The sequence below is a fragment of the Plutella xylostella genome, chromosome 6 (genome assembly GCF_932276165.1).
Source record: "Plutella xylostella chromosome 6, ilPluXylo3.1, whole genome shotgun sequence".
NCBI classification, from domain to species: domain Eukaryota; kingdom Metazoa; phylum Arthropoda; class Insecta; order Lepidoptera; family Plutellidae; genus Plutella; species Plutella xylostella.
Window position 1 is genome coordinate 3,909,823 of NC_063986.1, and position 19,949 is coordinate 3,929,771.

General features: G+C 40.7%; 1 protein-coding gene across 3 annotated transcripts; it reads left to right on the forward strand.

The window, feature by feature from the left end:
* Nucleotides 1–3,473: 3,473 nt before the first annotated feature.
* LOC105389549 (WD repeat-containing protein 44) lies at nucleotides 3,474–19,915 on the forward strand. Of its 3 annotated transcripts, XM_048621539.1 has the most exons (19): nucleotides 3,474–3,709; nucleotides 4,022–4,181; nucleotides 5,107–5,231; nucleotides 6,770–6,858; nucleotides 7,226–7,321; nucleotides 8,329–8,490; nucleotides 8,913–9,064; nucleotides 9,980–10,100; nucleotides 10,816–10,944; nucleotides 11,349–11,466; nucleotides 11,873–12,015; nucleotides 13,461–13,584; nucleotides 14,798–14,914; nucleotides 15,724–15,925; nucleotides 16,641–16,772; nucleotides 17,312–17,544; nucleotides 17,989–18,139; nucleotides 18,465–19,052; nucleotides 19,167–19,915. In XM_048621539.1, the coding sequence occupies exons 1-19, from the start codon at nucleotides 3,624–3,626 to the stop codon at nucleotides 19,305–19,307; spliced, it is 3,069 nt and encodes a 1,022-aa protein (XP_048477496.1). In that variant the 5' UTR covers nucleotides 3,474–3,623; the 3' UTR covers nucleotides 19,308–19,915. The 3 variants fall into 3 exon arrangements, with proteins under 3 accessions (XP_048477496.1, XP_048477494.1, XP_048477495.1); XM_048621537.1 differs by lacking the exons at nucleotides 3,474–3,709; nucleotides 4,022–4,181; nucleotides 5,107–5,231 and adding an exon at nucleotides 14,292–14,429 and having other exon boundaries at nucleotides 6,756–6,858; XM_048621538.1 differs by lacking the exons at nucleotides 3,474–3,709; nucleotides 4,022–4,181; nucleotides 5,107–5,231; nucleotides 8,329–8,490 and adding an exon at nucleotides 14,292–14,429 and having other exon boundaries at nucleotides 6,769–6,858.
* The last annotated feature ends 34 nt before the right edge of the window (nucleotides 19,916–19,949 follow it).

Consider the following 19,949-nt stretch of genomic DNA (forward strand, 5'->3'; position numbering starts at 1 on the left):
AAAAAAAGTTTTACAGAAACACTAAAATTTTCAATTCATAACATTATAAATCCTGTCCTCCTGCATTTTATTCTTCTTCTTGGTATCATTATGTTCCCCCAGTGGGGCGGAGGAACAGTTTTTGAACCCAGACTGTTGACAGCAGCCAGCTTTGCATCGGACCACGTGATTCAAACTTCCCGCATCTCCGTCCGATCGAGCGCCGCCAGGTCTATTTAGATCGGCCTTGCTTACGCTTGCCCTGCGGATTCCATTCGAGAGCCTGTCTCAGGATTTGGTTTTAGTCTCTACGCAGGGTATGACTATTCCAACTTCATTTGGGCGTTTTACCTGTGAACCAACAGCATCTTCATGGCAGCTTTTCCTCAGATCTATGTGGGAGATCATCTCGGGCCAGAAAATCTTCAAGTTCCGCTGGAGACTGTGGTTAGTGAAGACCTGTAGCTTCTGTGTGTCTATACGTCTTTGTGGTCTACCAGGTGTTGCAAGCGTATAACAGTACCGACTTAAGTAACGTTGGTGATAAATATCTTTCACTGTAATGAAGAGGTGTACCGTTGACCGTATTAGTACGGGCACCCACATCTAGGTCAATGCCACCATCTCCTGCAACAACACTCTCGTCTCAACCTCATCCGTTCCCACAATCCTCTCGTCATATCATATCGTCTGGGTTATCCAGGTCTTACATTTACACCAGCCAGAAGAAGCCGTGCTTTTAATTTAAGCTTTTATTTTCAGAACCTTTTCTCTCACTTCCCTTTTTTCTACCAAAATTTTGCTCTTAATTCCTTCTCCTCCTAAAGCCTCTTCTTTTCAAATTCTTATGGTATTCTTACCAAGCTTCACTGGTCTATTTTGTCACACGATCACTGTCTATTTCTCTATTTCTATTATCTGTGGGGCTGTAAGTACTTGCACCTGGCTCTCTCGAATGAAACCTTTGTGCTTGTGCCCCTAGGTCTAAACTGTATTCCTAAGCTTGGACCATTTCCCACCTTGCTGGTTCACTGCAGGTTGGTGGGTTCACATATTTAGATGTCTAACTACTACTATTATATTACTAATTTATTTCATTCTAATTCTGACGGTCGAATGGCGTAGTGGTTAGTGACCCTGACTGCTATGCCGAAGGTCCCGGGTTCGATTCCCGGCTGGGGCAGATATTTGTTTAAAGACAGATATTTGTACTCGGGTCTTGGGTGTTGATATATTTATATTTAGTATCTATCTATCTATGTATTTGTGTAGATATATCAGCTGTCCGACACCCATAACACAGGTTCTGCCTAGCTTGGGGTCGGATGGCCGTGTGTGAGATGTCCCCACATATTTATTATTTATTTATTTTATTTATTTTATCTGTGAGCGTGTTTTTCTACAACCACAACACTCCAGTGAAGACTTAGATTTTCATGTGCATCTTCGATCAATACTTGTTCTGGAACACTAGAAATCGATGTATGGGGAACATGTTTGTGTCTCCATAACGCATGGCTGCAGTGGCCATCCTGTACATCCATAATAGCATCTCCCATTTACTTGGATGTATATTCGTTTTTCATGGAAAATATGAAAAAAACAGTGATGGACACCCAATTATGGACACATGTACAACACTGGTATCGTTCATTTTATTCATGTTTTACAAAAACTACCAATATAATTATGAAATTCTAAAGACAATTAAATAAGAAAACTCAACATTACCTTAAAACATTATTTTCGACACGTGTCCATAACTGGATTTACTGAAAATTTGCAAACCAGTAATGAACACCCCCCTCTGAAATAATTTTCATATACGTAAGCTGTCCTATTCCTTTGAAAATATGTGCGTAATTCAGTATAGTTTCCATAAAATCAAGCTATTCAATATAAAATATAATAAAACGAAATTACAACAATATTCTACACTTACCTCCTAAACGATTTTCTTAACAAATCTCTATTTCATTTGTGAACCCCCGTCAAATGAACTTTTTTGCCTCACAATTTTGAATCTAAATGGATGAAATAAATAACTTGTTTATATAACAAGAAGGGATGTCTAGGCTTTGAAACTAAGGTGTTGCAATTTTCGTAAAACTCTGCATACTCTTATTTTAGACAAAATAAGTTTGTAAGTGTCCATTACTGGGTCCATGTCCATTACTGGTGCCGTTACGTTAGGAACCAATTTCACAATAATACTAGGTTCTTATTCATAACTCTTAAATCAATAATATTAAGCTTATAATTAACTAACCAACAAAACAATAATAAAGTATTTATTTAGATCAGAACATCATATTTCTGAGCAATTTTTAGGTTCATAAATTCTTTAATGGAATAAAAGCATTTATCCAATAAATAATGTTTGAGACTTTTGCAAAAGACTTTTATATTCGTTTCTGATGTTATATTTGTAGGTAGATTATTAAATATTTTTACTGCCATGTAATGTGGACTTCAGCGGATATGAAGATGTCGATCGCTCTTTGCCAGTGCCGCCATTTCAGCTCGGTTCCCGTGGAACCACATGGAACCTGGATCCATATGGAATCTGTCAGGTCACAAGAATTTCATAAAAACACTTTTTGCGGATAAAGATGCTTTTTCTTGACACACCATGTTTATTTTTATTGTAGGTATATAAAATTTATAAATAACGATATACCGAGAGTATAGGCTTTTATTACAAAAATGTTATTTGCGAAACATTGTAAGACAACTGAACTGACACTGACACGCAATATCTTCATAAAAGCCATAGATCATGACAATGTTAACATTCAAATACTACTTATCTATGTGTCTTGTTATTGTTCTATGGTCTTGTTGATAACGCCATCTTACATCTTTTTTGGTAGTAAGAGTAATATAAAGAGATGGCACTACCTTCTACTAAAAGTTCAGCCATTAAGGCATTGACTCCCCCCTGTCTTAGCTTAAGCACATGCTAAGAACACGAATTCACTATCATAGACACTACTTGAGCACAGACTATGCCACTATGTTCGCACTCTGACTTAGCCGAGTTCGAGTTCACATTTGTCAAGACTTGGCCCTTGCTTAGCACGCCGTTGAAAGGAATTATTATTCTAAGCTCTCGGGCTATCCACAGACCACATTTATACCAAATTTGCTAAAAAACTACGGAATGAAACCATGACTACAGATAAATAAATATATATTTGACGCAGATTTGACATAACAGGTTCTAAGCCAGTGACTTAGCCGAGCAAACGCTAAGTAGTATCTATTTTAGAGATTCATTGCAACTCGACTTAGTTCAGGTGAAGTCGTACTTGGCTAAGCATTAGTTTGAGCAAGTGCTAAGCAACGACTATTTATCTGGGCCCTAGAGTTGCTGCTCTTTTGCATACAACTGGCCACATACGTAAAAATATCGTTACGTTTCGTTACCGTTGTCATGTTATGTCTTTGGACAACTCTAGACGAATATTTCAACATGGCAACAATTATCCTGTCCTGTCACTTTTGTCATTTCAGATATATCTGTCAAATTCGGCAATTTGTGAGAATTTTGTTGTTTCACTTTCTTTTTTGTAATAATATCCTTTTACAAACTGTGATGTGATTACTATTTTACTTTAAATGTGATCGGTATTAATCCCTGAATGGCTAACAAGTCCATGATGGGGGACAGCAGTGATTCCGACGAGTTCTACGATGCGGAGGAGTTCACTCCCGTGAAGGGGTCGAAGCATGTTGAATTTGTTTACTTACTGCTATTCCCTCCGTTCCTAGTACTTCTCCTGTTCTTTTTATTCAGAGTTATTGACCAAACATCCGTTTGGTATTCAATTTGGCACCCTCGTAATTCGGAGCTGTCAAAAAAGCTTGAAAACAGCTGGGCGTGTAAAACAGATGTTTCAGGGGCCTGCCCTTTGCCTTTTGTAGTTCATAGTGCAATGTTATAGAACCTGAAATCGTGTTATTGTGTTCGTTGTAATTACATACTTAGTTCTTACTTTGAGGTGCATGTTTACAATATATCAACATTCATATTTCACAGGAGATCATCCGTCTGTAAAACTTCACCAAAACCATCAGATAATACTGATTCTAAAGACAAGGAGAGGATATCTTCAGCAAAGCAAAATGAGTCTGTTCCATCCTCAAGTGCGGCCCCAATCTCTGAGATGTCGGAGGCAGACCAGACTTCTATTACACATGTATGTATGATTCACCATTTAAAAATAAGGATACCTACCATACCATACTTTGCATATTTGTTAAGTCAACAAATAAGAATGTATGTATATTGTGATCTATAAGGAGTGATAGATGGCATGAAGAATAATAGAGCTTATGTTTATTGATTGATTAAATTTAATTCTGTGTGGTGAATCTCTTTGGTTGTCTGGACATGAATCCAGTTCAACTCAAGATCAATAATATAGGGTAAGGTACTGTCCCAAGTGTTTCTCCATATTCCTTAACATAAAAAATCACCTCCAACTCCAGTTTAAAATAAAGTAATGTTCTAAAACCTAAGCTAGAACAAAGCAAGGCCACACTTATTAGCATTTAGTTTGTATTCAAAACTCATTAACCTCACTGACTACATTATCCACAAACTGGAAGACTGCAAGAAAATGCTAATAAGCAATTAAGCAGATTTAGATAAATATGCTGCCAAGAAAAATAGATAAGAACTGAACTAGGCAAAGCTGGATACAAATAGCAGAGACCTAGCAGTGATCACTATCAGTTGGCACAGCATCATTACATTATATTAAGTTTTCCTAACAAACTTCACTTCATCTTTATGGGATTTCAAAACTTTGGCACATGCCTAGTGGCAAGCCCTAAGCTATAGCTAGTTAGCTAATGGTTGTAACTGACTCGCTAAGAAAAATATATTATGCCTGCAAAGGTGAGCTTAGTTGAGATTTGGAGCTGTGTGTAAACTTTTTATATTCTCTGCGGGGCTGTTAGTGCCTGCTCATGGCTCTCCCTTTTGGAACCTTTGTGCCTATCCCCTAAAGGTTTAAACTCTCTTCTGCCGCACGAATACGACAATACACACAGTATATAAGTACGAAATTTTAGAAAAGGCTTCTTAGCAGACCCCACTAAGCTTGCTTCTGTCCACAGGCGGTGCAAGACAGGCGGCGGTTCCAGGAGCTCCGGCGCTGCATGCAGGCCGAGGACGAGGACGAGGGGCTGCCTGACGCCGGCTCCCTCGACCACCACACATTCACGCTGGAGCAGCCATTTAAGTATGTACACACACACACACAAGACAAGACAGCCAGGGCTTTTAGGAGCTCCAGCGCTATACAAGCGGCACACACACACTCTGAAAGTATTCAAGTGGCCCGCACGGAAACTATATCCCTCTTATTCATTGCTCTATTTGCCACTTAGTGAGGGTCAGGTTTCTTTGCAGCCAACTATACACGCACAATCGCGCACACACTGTACTAGATGTTCAAGTATGTACGGTGGCCTGCGCCTAAAAGTATACAGGCGGAGTTTTTAAAATAGCAATCCCTGATTATGAAGGGACCAGCTACATCTGTTATAAATCCGGGGACGTGTTGTGTGTGATGTGTGTAGCAGTGGTGTTTATGTGGATGTGCTTGAGCAGCATGTGAGCTTGAGATCGCTATTTTAAAAACTCCGCCTGTAGGTATACTTTTAGGCGCAGACCACCGTACCTACCATCAGGAAAACTATGATTGCCGCTTTTAAAACATATCTGGTGCTAGGATCTAAAATCATGGGACCAACTCTAAAATCGTGGAAAAAAACATGTTCCATTAGAAATTGCATCACTATTGTTGTAGGTCCGATTTATTGACCCTTGTCATTGATCCTAAATAACATTATGAATCATAATCACATAACGTAGTAGGTAACATTCACGCTATAAATTCAATATCAACAAGCTGGACTGGGTGATTGCCCCATGAATACTTTTTCAAAAAGGCTTGTTCAGACTTATCACGTAAAGCTGAATAATGTATTAAATTAAAATATTTTTATAAAATAACGCTTCCATAAAAAAACAATTATAACATAAGGTACAATTTTGACGCATTTCACACTCATTACCATCGGTCGCAACGACTCCAAAATAACCGACAGGTGTAGTTTGTTAAAAAAGGCATTCATTGCGATACGGCTAGACCAGTAAACTTGAACCGATTGTTGTGTCGCACATTGCGCATTACGCAACCCGCGTCCGTCCAGCTGCCGACTGCAGTTCAATATTTGAGAGAAACATAAGCCTTTTTAATTGATCCAATTGAAAACAACTTTCACTTGATCGCAATGTAGTGACTTTTTCATTTCAATATTTTTATCGAGCACTTGTATTTCGGCGCGGTTCGCATTCGCCACTGATCGGTGTCTAGAGAGAACATCTTCATATACAAAATGTAGGTCTTTACGTGTTTTATTATTACAACTTTATAATTGAAACGTTTTGCTTCGCTTTTTGGCTGTGCTTTAAATTGCTATATTTTTATACTGAGCTTAAATTTACTATTTTCTATTTGTATTTATGTTTCATTTCCTATTTGGATCTGGCCATAAATAAGCTTTTAACATCATCTTTAATATCCAGTCTCTTCATTCTTTACCTTCCAACAAAGTACCTACATGACAATGTCTTGTGGCCATAATGGCAAAAAGGACCTTTACTCACCTACTGACTTCTCTACTGTCTACATTTACGCTATCATTAGTGCGTACATAATAACAGTTATTATTGTCTGCAATCTATAATATCACATGTGTATTTTGCCTGCAGGATCGTAGCCCACGATACGATGAGCTTACAAAGTATGACGTCACTGGGCCGCATCGGCAGGATACTCAGTGGTGCCTCCGAGTCTCATCGTGAGTACAATGAGTACATTTTACCCCCGAGCGATAGAGACGTTTGTTTTATGTGTGACATGTGTGTAGGTATGTAAGTGCGCAACATCGCAATGTATAGTATAGTCAAATTGGATTTTAAATGTTAACTTTAACCAATATTTTTCATAATTTAAAGATCATGAATCATTACTGTCTCAGTTCAGATTTTTTATGCCTTATCTTAAACTTCATTGTGTTATTTCGATGTAAATAAACACAATAGCATTATCTCAAACAGCGGAAATGTATGAAATATTTGTGGTCAGAACACATGCTTTAGAGTTTAACAAGACACAAACTTCGCGATACACAACATATTTTTGTAATGAAATTTTATTTTTTACAGCAAATATTCGCGAAAGTGCTCCGGCACAGGCGCAGGTGTCCAGAGAACCCTCAACTTTGTCTGAAGAAGCGATCCTACCTGATAGAAATCAAACTGGTAAGTTATCAATTATGTTAATAATTTATATATATTTTACTGAAATGGTCTATTAGGTTGGGTATTTAAATAAATGTATACAATGTCAATATGTCTCATATAGTTTTATTATAAAATGTACTTATTGTACTTCATTTTTATATATAAAATATACATTTTAAAATGCATTACATTTATTAAAACGCCTAAATTTATAGACTTCCTAACAAGAAATCTAAGCTAGTATTTTTATAGCCATTGCTCATTCATTCCGCGCACTCGTAAGCTCGTATCGTATCGTAACTAATATTTTGTAACGTTGTAATAACAATTTGTGGAGAAATGTGTACGGCCATTAGTGATTCGTTCAGCTTTTTATTTTTACCGTATGGCTGTGATATGCGTTGCGCTCGGCTCTGTTAGTGCATCTTTAGATGTAGTGAAGGAATATAGTGTTGTGTGGTCCGGTTTTTGACACGGGTATATTTGCTGTCAAGAAAAGATGGGTAATTTTTATTTACTGTATAGATAGTTAACTAAATGACGTATTGAAATTAGGTAAACATATCTAACACATTATACTATTTTTATTGTATCTTTTTGGATTATATTTTATACTAGCTTTTTCCTGCGAGCTGCGCTTTGCCCTAAAGTTTTCCCGTGGGAATTCCGGCATAAAAAGTAGCCTATGTATTCAGGGTACCAGCTTCCAACCCCAATTTGATGAGGAGCCTTTACAAATTTTCGTGTTTGTAATATTTGTAGGATTTAAGCTGAACTAATGTCTTGTTATAAAATAATGGTATGCCCATCATGCTGTCACACTACCTTCTGCGCTGCATAATAGGTAGGTAGGTACTCAATCAGAAATTTTGTGAAAACTAACATCTGCCAAAAGTTTTTAAATTTGATCACCACAACAACAACACTATGACCACCACAAGACCTCCGTACTCACCTCAACCGTACCTAACCTATACACAAACACCACCCCACAACTATACTAACACGAGCCTTTCCACCGACAGTGCTAGCCATGGCGGAGCCCGACGTCATAGCCAGCACAAAAGCGAACAGCCTCAAACACCTAGGCAGTGGCGGGTCGGCCATCGTGGCCATGTGTGGCGCGGAGCCGCGGCCAGCCAGTGTTGCCAGCGGCCCGGTGGCGCCGCCACGGAGGAAAAAGAGAAGTTAGTAGTTAGTCTAGTACCCCGCGATGGCAATAGATGGCGCTGTTCACGCTTTTGTCTGTTGTTTTCTGTGCTTGGTGTGTATTTCGTTTGTGTAGCTGTCATTTGTACTGTTGTACGTTTAGGTGGTAGAAATTATGTGCTCTCAGTAAATTTTTGTACTACCCTTGTTTAACACATTGATGGACAGCATGACATATACTGTGTTAAAATGTTTATCGCTCCTCAACGTGTTAACGATTATCATTCTAGAATCTAGACTATTCATCGATTATATAGCACAATCATTTAAGCTATCTTGTCATCACAAACGTTTTAACATTTCAGCTTCTTCCTTACACAGTCGATAGATGGCGCTTAAGCTTTTTCTAAAAACTTACAATTATTTGAAGGTTATGACCCAGCGTTTATTTTATCCACAGATAAGCTTCACGGGTCGCAATCTCTATCGACAACGGACGGCGACAACCTGAGTATTTGCACCAATGACACGGATGACTACCGACTGATGACGTCAGCGCGTAAACCGGAACGGCCTGAGAAACCGCCGCCGCTAGACGCCTTGTTGACTGAGGTATAGTGCTGGTTAGATGTATAACTTTGAAACTCCAGGGATCTGTTGAGCAGATATTGGTTTAAAAATAGTATTTCATGTGACGGAAGACTGTGAATAGACTCGCTTTGTTACTAGTAATCATGTGAACTCTAACAAAGCATCAGCATGTATTTCGAAACAATAAGTTGAATTATGTAGGTATAGTTTTTCAGTTATGTTCATACTTAAATTTAAGATTTTAAATTTGAAATAAAATAAAATTGCACAGTGTGCACCTTTGTTACTATATGCTGTTTATGAAGGAAAATTTGTAATTGGCCTTACTACATAACAATTTAATAGATTATAATTACTTTTGTTTACGCTGTAAATTTTCTGAATAAAAATATAAAAGCATCGGCAAGGGGCGACAGTCAATGACTCAATCAACAAGTCACGTTTATACTTTGTCGAAATATCCATTCTCCATAACTTACGGCGGTTTTTTCAAGGGGTACTTATGGAGTCGACTGTGAAAAGTTATTTATCAAAATGTGTGTATCAAATACGAGTGTGTTGTTTATCAAAATGATTAAACCAATGATTTAAAAGGGAAGGACACGCCCGTACGAACATTTTGCCTAAAAAAAATGTCACCTTGCCGCTGGCCCTAATTCAAACAAATTATGACAGATATATGAGATTTTGGGGCCACCGCGAGGGTGCCATAATTTTTTGCGGTTGGGCCTGTCCTTGTAATGTATAAGGGCCAGTTTTTTGATCCGTGGTCAACTTTAACAATTAGTCAAGTCACTTGTCAAGCATGACAGCTGCATACAAATTTGGGTGGTTTTTAACTAATGGTCGCGATTTTTGACCAATGGTTGAGTTAACTAGGGATCAAAAAACTAGCCCTAAGTCAATGATTGTAACCTCTTGTGTTGTTCGCTACAGAACCCGCTGTCGTCGTCGCTGTCTCAGAGCCAGTCGGCGGCGCTGCCGAGCCCCGCGTCCACCATCGAGTCTCTGACCAGGGAGTTCCAGGACTCACTGGAGCTCTCCAACTCTAAGTATGGTAAGGATTTTACAATGTAGCTGAAAAACCACGCACGCCTCAGTGACAATCCACGATCCAATGCTTGGTCTGTATGCAACTGCCCTCGGGGACGACGATACAGACCGAGCAATGAATCGTGTGCTGCCGCGTGCGGCCGGTGTATACGCGGTATTGAAGGAAGCTCCAGACCGTCGCTGGATATTATCAGGAACAACATAAATGTCATGTCAAAAAATCGCATTAATGTCAGTCGATCGGTCCATCCGATCGATAGGCACATAAATGGTTACATAAAACGAAATCGTTGATAGTGCTATTAATAAGTGCATGCAAAAGAGTAGGTAAGTTATGAATGCTCTAAAGTAATAGGAAAACAGAAATAAGGAAATGTAGAAACATAAATAATTCATTTGATGTATTTCATTCTGTTCTTCAACCAAGTTGTATTTTGTCGTGTGGTCGCTATGGACAATATGTAAAACGAAGCAATTTTAACAATATCCTAATTTATCATGGTAACTGCTCATGCTGCATATTTTGTATCGTTTAACTTTTACTATTATATCAAGTTATTAATCAACATTACCATGAGCTGTGTGCCGCCCTCCACTCTTAATTTACAATTTAATCAACATCTTTTATCTTTACGGTGAAATAGCGTGAGAGTGAGATAACTTATAATGAAGCTGACAGTACAAACTGTACTTAAACATCAACCCCTTCACACCCACAGAGAAATCATCGACGATGTCATCGAACCGTTCGACGCGACACTCCACAGAGCGCAGCGCCGCCTCTTCGCGCAGCTCCACCGGCAAGTCCGTACGCGGGCAGCCGCTCGATGTGAATGAACCTCCTACAGGTGACTGCTGCCCTGGTACTTTTATCTTCGTGTTGCGGCTGTATGGGTCCGTTATTGACATAGATAATATAGAGAGAGTTATATTTATAAATACGGAGATTGGTGGAACGCGTACTAAACCAGTTTATAGACGTCGATAATGGACCCGTACCTACCGAGGGGCTTATCCTTATTTAGTTCACTCACAATTCTGCTAATGTAATACGGTAAAAAATTGTAAATCAAAATAACCAATGTAACAGAGTGGTAAACGCTTAAAACCAATATTAGGAGTCATGTACCTGATTGCATTTTAACAGACACAAAATATTTACTATAAGTACTACACATAACACACATTAAATTCCTAAATTCATAACATCACACATTGCGTTCACAAATTCATAACATCGCACATTGCGCAGGGGCCCACGTGGTGCGTCCCGCCGACGACGACCGGCTGCGCAGCGGCGGCTCCAGGACCCAGAGCGAGAGCCGCGCCTTGCCCACTACTGGACACTCGAGCTTGGGGTCTAATGGCAGGTGTGTGGTGTTTTGTTGATTTCATATACAGTAGTAGTACCTATGGTAATGGTAAGCTGAAAGGGAATGACATAGTTTATTTTTCATGGTGTTAAAAAGCGTATAGTAAGCGAAAAGGAGGTAACTCAAGGGATCATTCTGAACAACTGTGGTTTTCCACTGGTAAAAAAAAATAATCCACCAGTAGTTTTTTTCACGAATTTCCAAAAGTTGTACCTCCGAGCTACCCTTTTTGACTTATTATACCCATTTTGCAACAGTCTGTACATACCATTGTTCTTTACATCCGTTCCTTAAGAAAAGAAAATGGAACCCTCATAGATAATCTCACCAAAAAGACTCGCCCGTTTTGTTCTTATAAGTGACATGGCATGACAGTTTAACTTTCATTCATCCCTATCCCCAGACGCAGCGCTTGCGAGTCAGGCGGGCCGCGGCGGCGTTCCTGCGGCGACGAGTCAGCGCTAGCCCAGGCACTACGCGGGTCCCCGCCGCGACTCACCGACACAGAGATACTGGAGCAGGTCACTGTGCTCAACCTCGATACGGGTATGTTTATCTCCCTCTAACACATGCACTCTAGAGTGACAGGGAAGTATAGCGTGTGGTGACGAGTCAGCCCTAGCCCAGGCTTTGCGTGGGTCCCCACCGAGACTCACCGACAGATACTGGAGCAGGTCACTGTGCTCAACCTCGACACGGGTATGTTTGTCTCTCTCTAACTCATGCCCTCTAGAGTGACAGGGACGTATAACGTGCGGTGATTTGTCAGCCCTAGCCCAGGCACTACGCGGGTCTTCCCCACGACTCACCGACACAGAGATACTGGAGCAGGTCACTGTGCTCAACCTCGACACGGGTATGTTTGTCTCTCTCTAACTCATGCCCTCTAGAGTGACAGGGACGTATAACGTGCGGTGATTTGTCAGCCCTAGCCCAGGCACTACGCGGGTCTTCCCCACGACTCACCGACACAGAGATACTGGAGCAGGTCACTGTGCTCAACCTCGACACGGGTATGTTTGTCTCTCTCTAACACATGCACTCTAGAGTGGGAGGGACGTATAGCGTGTGGTGACGAGTCAGGGCTGGAACAGGCACTACGCGGGTCTCCCCCACGGCTCACCGACACGGAGATACTGGAGCAGGTCACTGTGCTCAACCTCGACACGGGTATGTTTGTCTCTCTCTAACACATGCACTCTAGAGTGGGAGGGACGTATAGCGTGTGGTGACGAGTCAGGGCTGGAACAGGCACTACGCGGGTCTCCCCCACGGCTCACCGACACGGAGATACTGGAGCAGGTCACTGTGCTCAACCTCGACACGGGTATGTTTGTCTCTCTCTAACACATGCACTCTAGAGTGGGAGGGACGTATAGCGTGTGGTGACGAGTCAGGGCTGGAACAGGCACTACGCGGGTCTCCCCCACGGCTCACCGACACGGAGATACTGGAGCAGGTCACTGTGCTCAACCTCGACACGGGTATGTTTGTCTCTCTCTAACACATGCACTCTAGAGTGGGAGGGACGTATAGCGTGTGGTGACGAGTCAGGGCTGGAACAGGCACTACGCGGGTCTCCCCCACGGCTCACCGACACGGAGATACTGGAGCAGGTCACCGTGCTCAACACACGAGTGAGACGTGATGTCTTAGCCCCTCTCACACGATGCGACTGCGATGCAACACATGATCGCCTACGTTTCACTCGTCGTAGAAGAAGCTTACGTTTTGCGAAGTGAACAAACATGGGAGTAACTGTAGTTGCTGTGACAATATCATAGTCAGTTTTTTTTATTGATCAAACACGTCTTCTATTACTGTTATAATATGCTTAATTATCACAATCTCAATGTTCAGCTCATTGTGTATCATCACACACGTGTATCATTTTTGCAAAATTGCCATTCCTTTGCACACCCCAAATCTACTCCATCACGTTTAACACTCAACTCAAACCTCACACAATGACACGCACATTCCCTCCCCAGGTGAGCGAATGCCTCTAAGCGTGGCGGAACACAAGCTGCCGCAGTGCATCAACCCGCTCAGCCTGCACATCATGAGGCTCACTTCAGAGTATATCGGACGACCTAATGATGATGAGAATACTAGGTAGGTTTATGTGTGTAACTAAATGAAATTTAGTGTGTCAAGGTTTAACCGCATAACAGTAGTAATAATAAAAATAATGGTTATGAAAGGTTCTTGTAAACTTATAGTTTTTTCTATGAATTCGGGGGTTAGTGCTAAGGTACCAGCGGCTAACCAGTTTAAACAGTGGATTAAAGAAACACAACTTTGTGTCACAACACAGTATTTAATCTCTATACTATTAGCCGTTAGTACCTAAGTATTCTCGTACTATATTTTGTATAAACGAATACATTGACAAAAGCTGGATATTATAGTGTAGTTATGGCCAATGTGATCTTAAAAATAATATGAGAATATAGTCCCTAAACACTTTACTCCATATTCCTTCGCTCAGTTGAAATCCGGTTAAAATGTGTACCTACCTCTATTGTTGTAACTGCATGTCACGCTTTATTTTTCCTAAAGTATCTGTAGTAGCATGCACCTAATAACCCGTAATAATGGAGCCAAATTCTATAACAACCTACACACATACATCCAAAGTATAGATCCGTTCTGCATGCATTCGTGCTTTTTTATTTTTGTTTGCTGGACTTTGAGACTTCGAGTTTGGCTCTAGAATACCTTAACCTTGTTAGCAACTCTGACTATACCTTTCCTTCATTAACATGTTAAGTTCTAACTTTTCCTGCTTTCCTAATCTAACAGCTGCACGATTATTTCAGCCCGATAGTAAAACCTAAAACTCCTTGGACTCAAATCAGGGTGAGGATGCGATTGGGCAACCTCAACAGGCTAAGGAAATCGCAGTCCACCACCCTGACAGCCACAGACTCTGACATAAGTCTCGATATTCAAAATATGTGGGTTCTATTCTACTTTTTAATTGTGTTTCTCTGTTCGTTCGTTTTGTGCCAGTGTTGTTGTTGTCTTGAAAAAGTTTCGTGTCATTTGTTTTCTTTTTAGGTTTCTTTCATTTGTTTTTTTACGATTGGTGTGTTGTTGGTGTGTTTATTATTGTAATAATATGTTACTTAACAATTTATTTTCATTTAAAATAGAGTTATTTATCTACTAACTTATTTGGCATGGTTTTTTAACACTTTACAAATACAAATCTTATGTACATATACTTATTTACTCGTTGTTTGGTCGCTTTCATACTATCACTGTTGTTTAGTCCAACCCCCAATACAACAAACCTTTAGTTAACAAATAACATATATTTTAGGGAGACAGATGAGGAGAGTGAGAGCGTGTGCGCGGGCGGCGCCGAGGATGAGGCGAAGGAGGCCAAGCGGGAGTCCGCCGACAGACAAACCACGGCTATCAAGAGGAAAACGGAAAAGTAAGTTGCATAACCCCTTTCTTTACCGTAACGCAGACATAGCGAAAGCAATTTATATGATCCGTAACAGCTTTTATAATCAGTCTTCATTTAGATACTTGGTTTGCCTGAAGAATTAGATCAAATCGCTTCATAAATCCGATCTGTTAAATTTTTCTTCGTTTCGGTGACAAACTTTAGAGCTATAGATTGCCACTGCTGCAATCTGGTGATTGGATTGGCCAGACAGATTAGTGCCGAAGCATATACCTAAGTAACTGGTGATGACTTGAGGCTGTTTTCGTGCTCAACCGTCCTTTGGTTTATTTTATAATATTTGTCTCTGTACCGACTAGGGACAGCGACACACATATCGACACTACACCGCTAGACCTCCCAGCAAATGATCGCAAACACACACAATACGAACTAGCTAACTACAGGTACAGGGTGACACTAACATCACGATTGGATTTTGCATAACTTGACTTTTGAATTTAATTATTGAAGGATCTGAGTGCTTAGTGTGGATTTCAAATAAAAGGAACTATTTATCATGCGTTAACGATTATGAAACAAAAGACAGTAGTTTAAAACATGTTGACAAATGTAACAGTTGACCGATGAAAACACATTATTACGTTTTATTTTAAATAATAACTTTTACTGAAAGTGTTTCTACAGAGTTTTGCATTTTATTCTTGAGGCTTCGCTTAGAATGGCACACCGTTTTAGCCATGATAAAGAAGTGGCTTTGTGTGCTCTACTATTACTAATCCCTAAACCTACAACAATTTCCAATGAATAATCTATACAAAATTCCCCCACAGATTAAAACGTTTCTTCGGCACGACAGTAAAGAAGACAGTGGACGCGGCGAAGTCGCTCGCCCAGGAGGTGTCCCACGCTAGGCACAAAGAAGACGTGGCTGACATAGCCGACGACGTTAGAGGCGAACATAATATCAAATTGAAGGCGTCTAACTCACATAAAGGACCTTATGACTTCGATGGATGTGTGCGACATGTGCAGGTAAGGATTTAGTGTGTTAGTGTGAAATATGTGTGTGTAAATTCTACAAAGCTTATTTTGCTGGCCATGGCTACCATCTTTGACCTGCAAAACAAACAAAACTTACTACTACTTCGCAAGTACGAGTTTTGTTCACTGTTCTAGTAGTAAAAATTACATGCGTAAGGTACGGGGTACGGGAGTCGCCATCAATATTAGTATAGCGTCATTTATAAACATCCACGTACTTATACTTTTCTGTGCTATCTATTTGCGGCTCACAGTTTCTGCACCGCCATTCTGACTTCTTCATCCTGATACAATCCCTCAGACTACTTCAGAGTAACCCTAACGCTGAGTTGCAGAAAGGGACTTTAAGCTAATGTTGACCTTAATTGTATTGCTGCCTTGCTTTGACAGTATAGAGACAGAAAGAGACTGTTATAGATTTAATGCTGACATTAGCTTAAAGTTCCTTTCAGCACTTTCTGACTTGTTCCTCCCGATACAATCCTTCAGACTTACACTGATTTGCAGAAAGGATCTTTAAGTTAATGTTGACCTTAAATGTATTGCTGCCTTGCTTTGAAAGTATAGAGACAGAAAGAGACAGTCATAGATTTAATGCCGACATTAGCGTTCCTTTCAGCACTTTCTGACTTGTTCCTTCCGATACAATCCTTCAGACAAACCCTAATAGTGACCAGTTTAACCATTATATATTACTGTATTACAGGAGATGGGCAGCGGCCACTCGGGCGCAGTCTGGTGCTGCAAGTTCAGCGTGTGCGGCCGCCTACTAGCCACGGCGGGACAGGACAAGCTGCTCCGCGTGTGGGTCACCCGGGACGCACACCACATGTTCCAGGTCAGTGCTAGACTGCAGCTGTGACCTAGGACTCAGGGCAACTGCTGGACAGGACAAGCTGCTCCGCGTGTGGGTCACCCGGGACGCACACCACATGTTCCAGGTCAGTGCTAGACTGCAGCTGTGACCTAGGACTCAGTGCTAGACTGCAGCTGTGACCTAGGACTCAGTGCTAGACCACAGCTGTGACCTAGGACTCAGGGCAACTGCTGTGACATGGATAATGGAAGGCAATGTTAACCAATGTTCAAATCAAAAGCCGCAATGCTTTACTTGCAACTCTTGGAAGGTGGTTTGTTTATAGTCACTGCTCTGCTTTTTCTGTTCAGCGTGCCAAAAATTGTATAGTAAGTATAAAGAGAATGACTTTTGAAAATAGATTCTCGTCTAGAATGTCGAGCTGAGTCACCCCATTTCGCCTTTGTTTCCCTTTTTCTTTACTTAATCAAGGCAATATGTATAACAATAATATATTCGAGGTGCTCCTAAACTTAAACCCAAAGAGTTAGTCCATAACCAAATCTATTTTCTCTCCACAGGACATGCGAACAAAATACAACGCTGAACAAAAATCCTCCCCCACCCCTTCCCAAGAGTCTCTGGCCTCCCTCGCCGCCCCTCCCCCCGCGCCGGACGTGCCCCCCGCCGGCCCCTCCGCCCCCTTCGTGCCGACCCCCTTCTGTGTGTATAGTGGGCATACGTCGGACCTGCTCGATGTCAGCTGGTCCAAGAACTACTTTATATTGTCGAGCTCTATGGATAAGACTGTCAGGTATGGTTGTTATGTTTGTGAGTGATAATAATAATAATAAAATTAGTTTACTGAAACTCTTTTTTCCACATATTTTGCGTGAGTTAAGTACTTTTGCATGTTTTCCTTTTATCTTTGTGTTCTAAAGTGTTAACTTCATGTTAGCTTGAAAATTTTTATAATTAATTCTGTTGAAGAAACCTGTTATTGGCATTACTGATCAATGATTACTCCCTATAAAGGCTCCTACCCACAGTCCCGGAGGCTAGCACGGCTGCATTGCCAAAGACATAGTAATAGTTATCTTTAGGTTTCTCAATAAATAAATTATGTATCAAAAGTTGCATGATAATTCCGTAAGATGCGCCAATTTGTACGCGAGAAAGCACAAGTTGCAATCTTTAACAACTGACAACCCATACTTGGCCTAGCTGACACTAATACACCCATCTCTCTCCCACCCAGGCTGTGGCACATATCTCGCGGCGAGTGTCTCTGCTGCTTCCAGCACATCGACTTCGTGACGGCGATCGTGTTCCACCCTCGAGATGATAGATACTTCCTGTCGGGCAGTCTGGATGGGAAGCTGCGGCTGTGGAATATACCTGATAAGAAGGTGAGTTTGTAATAAGAGTTTTAGCAGAGTTAGTAGGTTCTGTCGCACGCACAGATGGCTTGTTTCTAGTAAAAGGAGTACCAGAATGCCTGAATTACCTATCTATACCACTTTTTAAACACTCTGTATTCTCGTATTAGTGAGCACCGGTCCTCCGAAAACTAGTGTGTGTGTGTGATATGTAAATTTGTATTTTAGTGTCGTCATCAAGACTAGTATTGAGTTATTTTTCAAATTAAATAAATAGAGTATTGTTAGGTCAAATAGTATTTTTATACATCTTTATACCTACTCAATATCTTTACATTATAATATATCGTTTCAGGTTGCAGTATGGAACGAAGTGGACGGCAAAACGAAACTGATCACGGCCGCAAACTTCTGTCAGAACGGGAAGTTCGCAGTCGTAGGCACTTACGACGGCCGCTGCATATTCTACACCACAGACCAACTGAAATATCATACACAGATCGACGTGCGATCTACTAGAGGAAAGAACTCAACGGGAAGAAAGATCAGCGGAGTGGAACCCATGCCTAATGAGGACAAAATACTCGTCACTTCAAACGACAGCAGAATACGACTCTACGATCTAAGAGACCTCAATCTCTCCTGCAAATACAAGGGCTATGTCAACGTCTCTAGCCAAATCAAAGCTTCATTCAGCCACGATGGTAAATACATCGTCAGCGGATCAGAAAACCAATGCATATACATATGGAAGACCTACCACGACTATTCAAAGTTCACGTCGGTCAGACGGGACAGAAATGACTTTTGGGAAGGCATCAAGGCTCATAATGCGGTGGTGACGTGTGCGGTGTTTGCGCCGAACCCCGATTATATGATCAGGATGATCAATGAGAGAGAAGAAGAGGCTAAAGCTAAGGATGGCACGGAAAAGGATGAAGTGGTAAGTTTCTGCTACCTACCTACCGTGAACTACTGTTATGAAATGTTTTAAAGGACCAAATCTCTGCCAAAACTTGTACCAATCCTATCTAATAAGTGATTAATCCACTTTCAGAAAGGGGCAGAAGGCGGCATGGTGGCGTCATCACAGACGGGCCATGTCCTAGTGAGTGCAGACTTTAACGGCTGTATCAAAGTGTTTGTTCACAAAGCGAAGCCCAAACACAGCTCCTTACCCGCTTCAGCCCTAGCGTAAGTGTTGTGTTCACAATTGAGACCTAAGAATAGATATTAGACTGTGTTATGTTGGCAGCACTGACGTTTGTCTGTGAAACAAGATGGCGGAGGCAGTGGCCAATCACAAAAGAGCTTTATACAATGCGTATTGGTATGTAGGTATAGTAGTGTTCTATGAAATGGTGAATGATGGGCAGTTACATTTTGTTCAATCGAGAATCACGTTTTAATGTATATTAGCCTTAGTTGGGACTAAAGTTTATACTCTTTTCGGGTGTTTATGTATAGCTGTTACATAATAAAGCATAAGAGTCTTCAATCATGTCTTAGTTGGCTTTAGTCAGTGTTCGCACTACTTTTATCTTTCAAATTTAATTCGTTAACATAATCAGAATAAAATCATTTCGTTACGGCAATATGAGTACTCAAATCATATGATATATTTTGACTTTAATTTTGTTTATCATTAAAATAAAGTATTTTTATGTAAGGGCTATGTTTATGTAATTATTTATTCGTGGTAAGGACTATCAAACATGCTATATTTTTGTTATTATGTATGTAATAAATTGTCGTATTTACTTTAAAGTATACATTACACAGTATGTCGTTGACTAGGTTTTCGGAATTGTACAGTTCTCCCATATTAATAATGCGCATG

What these genes read in the sequence shown, in the direction of transcription:
- LOC105389549 (XM_048621539.1), top strand. Translation starts at nt 3,624, where the DNA reads ATGGCTAACAAGTCCATGATGGGGGACAGCAGTGATTCCGACGAGTTC. An exon ending in ACCTGATAGAAATCAAACTG is followed by an intron (nt 7,322 to 8,328) that starts GTAAGTTATCAA and finishes TTCCACCGACAG; the next exon opens with TGCTAGCCATGGCGGAGCCC. An exon ending in GCCACGGAGGAAAAAGAGAA is followed by an intron (nt 8,491 to 8,912) that starts GTTAGTAGTTAG and finishes TTTTATCCACAG; the next exon opens with ATAAGCTTCACGGGTCGCAA.